We start from the raw sequence: 13,584 nt of genomic DNA on the forward strand, positions 1-13,584 counted from the left end.
CGGCCACTTGGAGTATCTGTCTATGAGGACACATGCGTACTTCGGCGTTCCTTGACTATCCAAGATCGGGCCCAATATGTCGATGGACAACTCCTCCCACGGATTCCTCGGGGAGTCAAACTTTCCAAGCGCTGGTCTCAAAGGTTTAAGCGTCTTGTCCGCCCCTTGGCACTGAGTGCACTCTCTGATGTATCGTTTCGCTTGCATGTCCATACCTGGTCACCAGTATCCCTGCTTTGCTCTTAACTTTGTCTTGCCAATCCCTAGGTGTCCTTCGTGGAGTATCGCCAGTAACCTGGGAAATATTCCTGAGGGAGGGATAACCTTGTCCCCCCTGTATACGAACACTCCCTCATCATCTACTGAGAGCTCCTCCCTGACTTCGTAGTACCTCCGTAGATCCTCATTGAGGTGCCTCTTCTCTGGCCAGTCCTTCACAATGTACCCCTTCACCTTCTGTACGACTTGATTTTCCTCATAGGCTGTTTCCCATTCTTGTCTGCTAATGACTATTTCCTGGTCCTCCATTAGGGCTACCATTTCTTCTCCCCCTTCTCTGTCTTCTTCTTCTGGTTCCATGGCTGCCGCTCTGCTCAAGTAGTCCGCCACTTTGTTGCGACTGCCTGGAATATATTCAACATCATATCTGAATTCCAATAGTTTCAAAGGCATTTTTGAGATTCTGGGTGTGGCGCTGGCATGCCCACTGGAGGTGAGCACCTTCACCAACGGCTTGTGTTCCGTCTTTAGCTGAAATTGCGTCCCCCACAGGAACTGTCGGAATCTTGTCATCGCCCACACCACCGCCAGCATCTCCTTCTCAATGACACTGAACTTCCTTTCAGTGTTGCTCAAGGTGCGGGAAGCAAAGCTCAATGTTTCTACCACTCCTTGACCTCTGTCTTGCATTAAGACGGCACCTAGGCCCTTGTCGCTGGCGTCCATTGTGAGCACAGTTCTGCCTTGGGGGTCATAGCCTTGCAAGGGTACGGCACCCACGATGTCCATCTTAACACTCTCGAATTCTTCCTGCGCCTCTGCTGACCAGCTGAACGTTGTTTTCTCCGTAGTCAGCTGCCTCATGTGGTGGGTTTTCGTTGCAAAATGCTGAACAAACTTACTATAGAACTCTGCCATGCCCAAAAAGGACCTGACTTCCTCCTTGCTGGTGGGGGGTGGTGCATCACAGATCGCCTTCACATTCTCAGCCTTGGGTGTGATCCCTTGTACACCGATTTCATGCCACAAGTAAGTTACCGACTCCATTCCTAGGCGGCGTTTGTCCCATTCTGCGGTCAGGCCTTTTGTCTCCAACACGTCTAGCACCTTAGTGAGTTTAACATCATGGTCTATTCTGTCTCGTCCCATTATCAGGATATCATCCTGAAAATAGTGGATGCCGTCCATGTTCTTGAACAACTGGTGCATCAATTTTTGAAACACCGCCGCTGCCGATGCCAGCCCGAAGGGCATGCGGCAAAATTGGTAGCACCCGAAGGGGGTGATGAAGGACGTCAGCCTCCTGCTCTCCTGGTGTAAGGCTATTTGGTGGTATGCTGAGGTCAAGTCAATGGTGGAATACCACTTTATTTCTCTTGTCTTGGCAAGCATTTCTTCGATTCTTGGTAAGGGGAATTTCTCCACTACAATGTTTTTGTTTAATTCCCGCAGGTCCACACATAGTCTGACCTTCCCGCTGGGTTTCATCACCACCACCAGTGGTGCTAGCCATTCGGCGCACGTGATCAGCTCTATGATGTCCTTTTCTTCCAGCTCTTGGAGTTCCACTTGCACCGCCTCTCTCACCGCCGGGGGCACATTCCTCACCTTATGGGACACTGGCACTGCTCCTGCCTTGAGAATGATTTTGTGTGCAAACTTCTCTAACTTGCCCACTTTGCCTCCAAACACCTTCGGGTATTCCTTCTTCCACCTGTCCATGTCGGGCCATCCTTCCGGTTCAGTGAGTAGGATCTGGACTTTTCCTCCCGGGTCCAGTTTTATTCCCAGGTCGCCCTGGTCCAGCCATCCTAACACCGATGGCCCTCTTTCGGAGACATACAGTTTGCAGATGGCACTCCGTCCTCTGAATTCGAATTTTAACGGTCTAAACCCCACCATGGGTATGCGGTCTCCATTATACGTGACAGGCCTTATGTCCAGTTTTTCCAGCTCTGGGCCCACGTGAGGCTTGAACGTCTCGTTCCATACCGCCCTCTGAACTGTGGTGTATGGCGAGCCCGTGTCTGCTACAATGTTTATCGGCACTCCACCAATTGTCATGTCCAGTACCGGCTTGCTCGATCTGTTGGTGTCTACACATAATATTTGATCATAAATGCAAAGTACGGTGTCCTCCTCCTCACGGCCGATATCCTCAGGGTCTTCCTGTCCTTGGTCCACATACCGTACCATGCTCCTGGCTGACTTCTTGCGGCACACCTTCTCATAATGCCCGACGATCCCACAGAACAGACATTTGGCGCGAAACGCTGGGCACTTCCTATCGTGGGCCTCATGCGTCATGCTCCCGCAGCTGTAGCAATTCTTCTTACCACTTCCCGTCTGTCGGCTTGGTGGGCCTGGATATCCCTGCCACCTTTGCGGTCCTTTCTGCGGGGTGCTTTTTTGTCTGTTATCTCTCCAGGGTTCGTCTTCCTCTATTCTGTTTACCATGGGCCTGGCCACTGTCTCTTTCTTTGCTGCCTCCGCACATCGTCGTGCCAACTCCGCTTTCTTCACTGTCGCCATGACCTCCTTAAGTGTGACGTCGCCACTGGACCATAATTTCTCTTGTACAGCCTTGCTTGTGGTGTGCATCACAATCTGATCCTTGATAAACTCGTCTTGGAACGCGTCGTATTTGCATGTGGACACTAGTTTCCTTAGTGCCGCCACATACTCTTCCACCGACTCTCCTGCTTCTTGCTTCCTTTGTTGGAAATTGAATCGATCAATCGAGACACATACCGCTGGTCGGTAGTGTTCGTTCAACTCCTCGATCGCGTGGGCATATACGTCGTCGTCAGTGGTCGCTCTTTGCTTAGGAACCAGGTTTCTAAATACTCTGAGCCCCTCCGGGCCTAAGTTGTGGAGCAGTATTCTTCTCTTCCTCTTACTTGTGAATTTTTCTTCATTTTCATCTTCCAACACCTCTATGAAGTTGTCTATGTAGTCTCTCCAATCCTCCCATCTCATCAGGGGCTCTCCCGGCTTGGGTAGGAATGGGACGGGCGCCGTCGCTGAAGATGCCGGTGCGCACATGTTTTCGCGCTTGGCTGTTGGCGCGGTTGTTGGCGGGGTTTCACCTGGCCCTTTGGGGCTCCCTGGCGCTCCGTCTTCCTTCTGCTCTCTGTGGCGAGGCTGGGGGCTCTTTGTCTCTACCCCGTCGCTTTTCCCTGAGGTCGCCAGCGCTCATTCTCCTGGTCTTCGCGATGACAGTGGGGGCTGTAAGGTTTTTTTGTGCCCTTTTGCGTGTTGTTCCTGGTCTCCACTGTGCACTGGCTGGTCCTCAATGTGTGTGCTGGGGGGCTCTGCCGTGCTCTCCAAGGTCTATTCTTACCCACATCCACTGTGATACTGGTTCTCCCTCTGTGGCCGTGGTTTGCTCTGGTTGGGACCGATAATCAGTGGTTCTTTTCATTTCCGTTTCGTTTTCTGATCATTTCTTCGTGATCCCGACCTCCGTCGCCATTGTAATGTTGCCTGCTTTCCCTTGATTATTGACGCCACACTGATTAGGTGATACGAGGTTATTTATTAAGGTTAAATCTTTTTTAGAGCGCCGAGCCGATATCCAGCTTGCTCGGCGTTCGCGCCTTGATGCGCGCATGCGCTCTGCTGCCCAAGATGGCGGCCGCCGCGTTACGTCACCACGCAATGCGGGGCGGCTAGACCGCGAACACTACAGAGTGCAGCTGACCGAATATATACAAAGTAAAGTCGGTATGCTTAAAGGCTGACATTGTCACTCTCTCTGTAACACTTCATGCTTATGTGTAGCAATGCATACTGCGCCGTTTCAAACATGTCTTTGAACACGGTACCTCCCTTAGAGGTCATACTGTCTCCATCATACTTCTAACCTCACCTTTTGAGAGGGCAACGAGGAATCCGATGCAAAGCACAGTGCTTTGTGGCCTTGTCGGGGGTGTTAAAGTCTATGGATATTCTATAGTAGAACACAATACAACTAATCTTTTTTATTACAAATACATTTTGCTTTTAGCTGTTGCTAGTTTTTGTTGTTGACTGTTCTTGCCTTTAGCATTTACGTTTCTTAACATTGTGTATTTTTAGGTTTGGAATATATACTTTTTACAAATGGCGAACAAACTAAGCTTCAGTACCAAACAACTCTGCATCTCAGGCAATCACCATCTCTGCCTCAATTCAGGAAGGACCTCAAGACCTGGCTCTTGGACTGAACAGCCGACTCCCCCCTCTACCCCCACAGCTCCTTGAGACCCATACGGGTGAGTAGTCGCGCTGTACAAAACCCTGATTGATAGATTGATTGAAACAACAATACCCCATGTGGCTTAATCTTACATTTTCTTACAAATACATGTAAAAAAAGCTTTGGCAAAGACAGTAGGTCTCTACTATGTATTTGCTTGGTTAATGCAATTACACAGAGTTTAGAAACAAAATAAAAAATGACTGTAGGTGTGTTAATGCTTATGCATGTTCATGCATGGAAGGCTACCTTGGAATGCCTTTTATTTTACTTTATGACAAGAATCATGCCATGCACAGTTTTCTCTTCAATAATCTGACAGTAAATGTTACACTGATATTTTCAATGATGTCATAGAAGATGTCATGAGTGATGTAATATGTGGAGTAATTATTGCATGGCAAGGGCGTGAGCTATATTTACCTTACGACACAAGTTATAGTTACTTGAAATAACCCTAACTACAAATGCTGAATTTCTACTATTTTGTGGAGGTAAAATCTGTACCTAACTATAACGTCCCTGTAATCTGTGTTTTTTAAGTGAATTTCTATGTTTTTTTTAAATTCTATTCCTAATTATAACGTCCCTGTAACCTTTGTTTTTTTCCAGTTAATGTTGATGTTTTTTAAATGCTATTTCCTAAACTATAACATCTCTGAAACTTTTGGTTTTTTTCAGTGAATGTAAAGTAATATTCAATTACCATTTGTTAAGCCAACAACCGTTGCTCACATCCAGGCCCTGCGGCCAACCCCCACATATAGCCAATCCCATGTCGTGCACTCGGCTGGGGGGGGGGTTGGCTGCAGGGACTGGCCAAAGACAAGGCTCTGTGGCCAACCCCCTGCATGCAGCCAACCCTACTTCCGCATAGCCTTTGGTCGTGCATGATAGGGGATTGGTCGCAGGGCCTGGCCGCTGCAACCAAGCCCTTGCATGCAGTAAACCCCATGCTTCATATGGCCTTTGACTGTGCGCAGCGGGGGTTAGTCGTAGCCCCTCTCCCTGGGATCATATCCCCTGGGGCCTGGGCCAATTACTAAGAGGCCCCCTCACTGGGCCAATTTTGGTGCAGGGGGTCCTCATCCCCTGGGGCCTGGCCAATTCCTAAAGGGGCATGGGCTCACCTCCCCTACATGTGCCAATTGTGGCCTTTCCTTGGACATTAAAGGGTGGATGCCCTGGTGCCCACCCAATGTACTCACCATCTCCTCGTTGGGGGCCACCGGGGGAGTCCCAAGGCTCCAGCCGATTTCCCTCATCTAGTGTGAGCTGGCATTGGTCCCAGATGCAGTGAACAGCTAAAAATGATGCTTCTGGCGGGCAGGAGCAATATTCACATCTGTTTCCCTGCCTGCATCACTGTGAGCAGGGAAATATATCTGAAGTCCGCTTCTAGCTGGCAGGAGCATTTCCAAAGCTCACAGTCTGCTGGGAGTGGACATCATGTTTCTTATCGTTTGGTGGGAGCTTTGAAATTATTCCCACAGAGCGAGAGCAAACACAGGTTCTTCTGCCTGCACCACTACGAGTAGGGAAACCGCTATGTACCCGGGGGAAGGCACCCTGGTACATAGCAGGAGCAAGCCCTGGGGGATGGGGTCCCCAGGGCCATTTAAAATCTGCCCAGGGAGGGGACCCGGGTGCCTCCCTCCCCTTTTCACTTAAGGCCGAACCCTGAGAGATAGGGTCCCCAGGGCCGAAACCAGCCTGGGAGAGGGGCGACGTGCCCCCTCCCCATATTATTATGAAAAATATCGCCCAGGCACATGGCCCATATGGGGACAAAAAAACAAGAGTGGGAGACCACACATTTCTTTTAAAGAAAATTTGCAGCAGATCCTCTGCAAATTTGCAGCAACATTTTTAAAATACAAAAAATGTTTGGCCCCTAGCAGGGTGTCTATCCAGACAGCAGCTGAATTGGCTGTCACACTAGTTTTAATACATTTGTGAAGATTCATTAAACAACCCCAAAAGTATTAGTGAAACAAAAAATTATTTTCCTATGGAAACTAGTTCCTAAATATAACTACCTACTGGCAACCGTGTGTGTGTGCTGGTGGTGCCAACCACGAAGGAAGCTCATCGATTGTAACACAGATTCACCCTGGTGTGTGTGTGTGGGTTATTGTTCCTCGACTTGGCGTTTACAAACTGTGTGTCAAGGTTCTGCATGTCTCCTGCTATATCTGAGTCCTCCCTGGTGACAGGATGCGGTCTTGGGAAGAGACTGGGAAGGTGTGTGTATGTGTTACCTGCAAGAGTTGTGAATGACATTGTATATGTGTTTGGTATGATGGGTCCTGCTTTTCGCATTGGATTAGCATGGCTGGATGTAAGAAAAGGCAGTCTAGCATTATTTACTATAGGCAGAATAGTAACAGTATGGTATTTAGTATTGATGAGTTCGTAATGGCTAATTCTCTCCAGTAGTGGGAGTGGGTTCGACATTACGGTGATGGAAATGTCACTTTGAGAAAGTGGAAATTTTGAAGTGTGTTGCTCTGTGTGCCTGGAGGCCTGTCCCCTAAATCACTACTGGGTACTGGAGGGATTACCACATTTGTACATTCCTGAAAGAGGGCCATCAACTAGGGGTTCACCGGAAACTGAGGACCTCTGACTCTGAAGGGCCATTCTGGGTTAGTTATGTGGGTGTAGAATTGGCAACTGCATTGCAAGGGGCCGGGTCTTGCCCCACTAAAGATTGTGATCAAACCTCCTGGGGTAGGATGGCAGACTGGATACAATTTAGAGAGGATCTGTGCATTTCCAAGGTGGCCTTTGAACTGATTGTATTTTCAAAGGCCATGGTGGATATAACTACTGGGGCTTCAGCCTACAAAAGTAGAGACATTTTTGGATTTGGAGCCATACCGCACTGGTTCAATACTGGGAAATTAACATGAGGAATCATTAGGGCAGGAGGGACTGCAACTGGACTATTCGCAGACTTCTGGTGGCTTGGAGCTTGTTGTGCTCCAAGAAGGGGACTATCACATTGCTGGTCTGCAGCTACTGCCAACTGTCATGGCCTGGGTCTTGAAGTACTCTCCAAGGGCTGGTGAGCTGTCCACGACATCCCAGGGATACAAAGGATCTCACTGTCTACACAAGATTGTAAATTACCACCCTGGGTGTGGCGGAGACAGGTGGAAGTGATCATGGTTGGGACAAGGATCATCCTGACATACACCATCATCTCGCTGTGCAAGAGGAGTGTGTGCACAAAGATCAGTATCCATGTGAGGTGCCGGGACGTGAAGAGTTCGAGAAGTGCGGGGGAAGCTTGCAGAGACTGAGGGACCGATGCTTGCAACCAAGGGGACCTGTGCTAGGTTGTGCTCCAGAGCGTGTGGTATCCGAGGGCTGCTGGGGAACCTGTGCTGAGACTATCTTCGACCTCTAGATTGGGAGGATGACAGTGCGCGACAGTGTGGCCTCTGTCCAAGATCTTTGGCTCCCTCTCCCTGGACCCACAACACACGATGCTTTGTTTCGGAAAACATCATGACGAGACCAAAGGGGTTTTGTGTAGCAGTCACACCTTTGCTTGAGGGAAAAACAATCCACCAGATGTGGAGCGTACAAGCTTCCTGGGTCATAACCTTTTTTCTATGAGGGGAAATAGCGATAACATCCTTGTGCAGGTGCCGTCGGGCGCCTGAAGGTCTAGTCCGGATGGACGAAAATATGAAACTGTTCCTTTCGGTGTTAGGTGGTTCCGACTGTCTAGTCAACAGGGTACCAGCAAGGGCAATGTGTATCATTGGTTGGTAGAGTTAAAAGACTGAGGCGCTGGGTCATGAGGCGTATTCAGCGACTAGTAACCTTTCGGCAATCAGAAAGTCCGACAAATCCTAATAACTGTAAAATGTATATACAATTTGTGTTTTGTTTTGATTTCAATAGAGAAGTTTCACAATTGCGTATAACTGTAGAGTGTATATACAATATCAATCTTCCTTTGATTTCAGTGTATAAAATTAGGAGACGAGATAAACCCAGAAGTGTTGCTGGAATCCTAGCTTAAACCTGCCTTGTCTTCATGAAGAATGAATTCGAAAACAGAAATGAAAGCCACAATCAATTGGTACGATTTATCGCCCACCTAAAAAATAGAGGCCTGAATTTGCTCGATCAAATACCATGAGTACAAATAAGATACAGGTGAGATACTGAAAAACCACGAGGGAAATTACCTAGGTATTTTATAGGGAAAAGGAAATATTATGTCAAGAAACCTGCCGCCCCCAGAAAAGAGTCATTAAAAGTACAAACGTCCAGATAACCAGGCCCTTTTTATGCCTAAAATGGAAACAACATGTAGAACTCACCAAATCACTGGTATATACATAGCAGCGTCTGGATACGTGTGATTATGTGATCTCTGTAGCCATTGTCCCTAAGCAGTTAAATATGGCTAGCGGCAGCAGGGAATAACACGGGTTTGGGTCCAATGGTAGAATTCCTTTAGAGACTGTTAATGTTTGCATTCAAGTATTAATCTGACTATGAGTGCCATCAAGCGGTTTCATTGCTATTGGGACCTGCTGATCATATTTATGACAGAAAAATATTGTTAAGCTACTTATATTGAATATTAGATGCAGTAAGCATCTTTCTACATTGTTCTGTGTTTTATTAATTGATGCTCTGATAACTAAAAAAGTGGGGAACACGAGCTCCCTAGAATACGCACAGTCAATTATTACAAAATAATCTGCACTCCCCCCCCCAAAAAAAATGAAAGGGTCTGCAATGAAAACAAAATATAAACCAATCCGACCTATATACAGTCCCAGAATGTGCAAACTTTGTAAAAAAATATGTTGATACATAACAACTTTAATAAATGCTTTCATTTTATTAGACTAAAAAACGTATTTTAAAATATATAGATAGATTTGTCATTCACACCAATCACAGCATCCAGTAGTGCGTCCTTGGTTCGACTTACATTCGTCGATTGCCCCAGGCAATTTGTCAATTTGTGTTTTTCGTAAATTCATCGCAATCCGTGCACTTACTTCATCAATTCAAGTGGGTATTGAGACGAGAGGACCATCGTGCACCGCCTGGGATGCAAAGCTCAGTGAACACCTCTGTGGTCACAGTATTACAGTCATCATTCCAACAATAGACGCCCTGAAAGAACAGCCACACATGGACGGGTAGGGATGTGCTAGTGCACTGGTGAAGGGTTTCTCACATCCACCTTGGTTTATTCTTTTATTTTCGTTTCATGCATGCTGCTAAACACTCTCAGGCTTAGTCTTCTGTGTGATTTTATAGGAGTCAGGATAGGAAACAGAAGGGGGAGTGCAACGTGTAGAGTCCAAGGTTTTTAGAATCTCTACTCTGTGCCATGAAGCACTTTGTGTAGTCAATACTGAATCAGATATGAGCTGAAAAGAATTCCAGAGGAACTAGGGTCTGCATGATATGGTGCTTAAACTCTTAACTCCTGCTCTTCAGGCAAGCACCTGTGTCAGTACATCTGTCCATTCGCATCTGGCTGTGTCAGACTGAAAGATGTAGAGACCGTCTAGAGAAAAGTATTTAGAAATACCCCTTTAAAGTGCAAAGTACAAGAAGTGCTGAGAACCAATGGCATACCTGTTATCTTTCAACTTTAAAAAGAAAATCATGATGGAGGGCATATGAATATTTTTGGGTGCTGCTTTTAAAGTTGGACGTCGGCAACCTTTTTAAAGATTTCCCCACTGTTCCAATATTGTACAACAGTCAATATAGGATCAGCCAATGAATGCAGCTGTCTGATTGGATAAAGGAATTGAAACAGTTCATATAAATAGTCTAGTCTAACAAGATGCAGGGATTTCTAAGTCAAAGAAAAAACTCCTAATCGAGCCTAACTTTTTTCTTACCACTTTAACCTGACTGAATTTGAATAATCCAAGCATTATCTTGATGGCACAAGTCTGTATTAGCTGCAGCTTTCCAAACACTTTCTGTCAAATGCCCAAATGTACGGACATGCAGTGCCAAACCACGGCTTACACAACCTGCATTGCGTGCAGCTGTGCAAAAGCCATATATTAGCGAGAGCATGAGATGCAACTGGATCGTTTTGACAAGTACAACGACATGGCGCTCAACGGAGACTGATCTGGACGTACCATGTTGGACATAGGCAAAAATCCAGTTAACCTGAGGACCAGGACCTGCTTTTTGGAGTGAGGGCATATCTCACAGACTTACATATAATGTTTCTCCAAAATCCTCCTGAAGAGGATCAGAGTCACCACTTGGCGTACTGGAGGGCTTATATGAACATATTTTCAAGGGTTGGTTTTAGCTGCTTTAAGTCTATCACCTAATAGAGACCTCACTGGCACATATCCTTGTGAGATGTGTAACTGTTCCACAGACATATTTTGTGGAGCTCAGATTCATCTGTTGGATTTGCAAACCTAAGTGGCACAAAGAGTATAACAGGTGATCAACTACAAAGGGGTCAATTGCTTCCCTTAGATATTTCAACCCATAAGGTAAGCATTCACAACAAGTTCTTGAAATCGCTGGGTTGGTGGGTGAGTAGAGGAAAGATATTCCCGGTATAGGAACACTGGTGTATCGTTGCTGTGGGGGACAACATAATTGGAGTAGAGACTTTATGCTCTTTATTTGTAGACCTGAATTACGTGTACAGTTTCACTATTGAATATACGAAAAATCCCCTTTCCTGTCATGATTACATTCCTTATCAGAGCTTTTTTCAAGGTCTTCAATATGCACTGGATGTCATCTTGACAAAAGTGCAAAAAAGAGTCTGGAATAGAAAGTACCGTAGCCTGTAAGGGGATCATTTATGGAGTGATACTTCCACCAATCAATTTACTCTTTGGAACAAAGGCATGGAAATGGTACTGGAATTATAATTTTTAATTACCGATTATTTAAACTATTCATAGAGTAGGGTCACTCCACCCAGAGGAGTATTGCCTTCGCCCCCTCACCTCATGCCATTGGCTATTTGGTGTATCCTACCCTGGACCCCCTAGAACTATGCAGCAGAGGAGAAGCAAATTATGTGGCAGGGTTGACTAAATTATGCATAAAGAAAACGCAAATTTTGATGTGTAGTACAGCACATTTTGTCATTATATTTCTTAATAATTGTTTCATTCTTACACATGGTAGCACTGTCTGACAAAAATCTTGCTTTATTAGTACCACTTTAACACCCAAATACAGCAATAAGAGACTGAAAGATGACAAGTCAACCTTTGTGAAGGACCTTTGCGGGAACAAGTCACCACATCTTTAGTAACTTTTGATCTGCGTGAGCTATAAACATTTTGTTTTTTGTAAAAGTCTGCAAATAATGCAGTAGATGATAGATTATGTGCCGAATGAGTCAAATCCATAAGTATGCAGAAAATGCTGCCAACCACAGAATTGCATAATTACAGTGGTCCTGATCATGCCTTTGTAGGAAGTGCTCCTGTTGGAATATATGATGGAGTATTTTTCATCTGAAAAGTAAACTCATTCACCATGCTGTTTGTCAGATTCAATTCTTTATTTCCTTTATGCATTCTATATAGAAAGCAAACCTTTATTGCTACCTTTTCCCCAGCAGTAATAAAGACTACAGAACAGGATTTAATGTGCTAAACAGTATTTGTGCTTGAAAAACATCTGACTAGCATGTGTGAATACATGTGTTTACATGTGTTGGCACAGTAAAGCCAGACCAATTCACTTTGCTGCTGCTTGTCGTCAATTACTTCTCTTCATACATGTTATATTTCAAATAAAAAAGATGAGTAACTTGTTCAATGCTGGGAGGTAAGGCAGTCTTAAATGAAAATGACATTTATTTCTGGATAATCCCCTATTGATCTATAAATCTCATGTTGCAGAAATGTTTTGAAAATTACAGTATAATATAAGCTTGAAATGATGCACATAACTCTGGAGCCTATTTACAAGCCCGTTGCATCACTTTTTTTTGACGAACCGGCACCACAGTGTGCTGGCCCATATCTACAAGACCACACAAAGCTACCCTGCGTGACTTTTCAGGGCCTTGTAAATACGACCCCTTCTCACGCATTCCTTTGAATGAAAGGGGCATGCCATGGGTGTTGCTGTGGGTGTTCCCACGCAACACCCATGGATTCTGCTGCATTCCCAGACCTACAATATTTCATAAACCTGCAAATACGTCAGAATCCTACACCTCCCCTGGGGAGGTGTAAGGAGGCACAACGAGGAGAAATACTTTTATTTCCCCTAATTTTTTCCTCTTTCTCTAAATGCTGCATTCTGCAGTACACATTGAGGAAAACACCATCAATGATTGTTATTTGTGCAGGAAGGTGTCCCTTCCTGCACAAAAACAATCATCCCCGCAATGCAGGCCCTCGTGCGCCTTGGTGTAAGGGTGCCTGTGTTGGCGCTTGGCAGCCAATTGTGTGCCAACACAGGGACGCGTCATATTGTTGTAAATATGACGCATCCTTGTGCTTTTAAAATGGTGCAACAAAATGTCCTGGAGCAAAGCTCTGCGTACTTTAGTGTTTAATGAGGTCCACTGTTTTTAGGGATGGACTGACCTTTTTTGGAACAGAGAGGACTTTAAAATACCATATGGGACTAATATTCCTAAAATAGACTTGTTTGTGTATGCTTAACATGTTCAAATGGACATAAAGATAGCATGGCTGCAGCAGACAAACACTAGAAAATAGATAAAGAACGCAAGATAAAGCAAAAGAATAGAAAAAAGCCAGAAAAGACTAATAAGAAAACGAAAGATACTTACTACTGACTAACTGGCCAACACTCAAAGCAGAAGAAGAGGAAGTTGAGGAGGAGGAAGAGGAAACCTGGCGGACTGGGCTTTGAGACATGGCTGCGTGACTGTGAGCCAAATGCAGAAGGTTGGCTTGTGATGCTGCTTGACTCGTTTGCGTCTGCGAAGGCTGGTGGAGCTAGACATTAAAATGTGAAACAATCGTTATTACCCAGCAAACTCCATGCACAACCAATAGGACAAATGATAGAGCATAGCCAAACACATCAGCCGAGATGTTCTAATCTATGGCTACAGAGTGTAACTACAGGAAGGGGAACACCTCAAAGAC

General features: G+C 45.5%; 1 protein-coding gene across 1 annotated transcript in view; it reads right to left on the bottom strand.

Moving 5' to 3' along the window:
- Positions 1-13,584, bottom strand: part of POU6F2 (POU class 6 homeobox 2) — an 875,167-nt gene that overhangs the window by 15,941 nt on the left and 845,642 nt on the right. The window contains exon 7 of the mRNA XM_078685854.1: positions 13,263-13,431. Coding sequence (XP_078541980.1) covers positions 13,263-13,431 — 169 coding nt within the window. The remainder of the gene's footprint in view (positions 1-13,262; positions 13,432-13,584) is intronic.

This window comes from Lissotriton helveticus, chromosome 4_1 (genome assembly GCF_964261635.1).
Source record: "Lissotriton helveticus chromosome 4_1, aLisHel1.1, whole genome shotgun sequence".
NCBI lineage: Eukaryota > Metazoa > Chordata > Amphibia > Caudata > Salamandridae > Lissotriton > Lissotriton helveticus.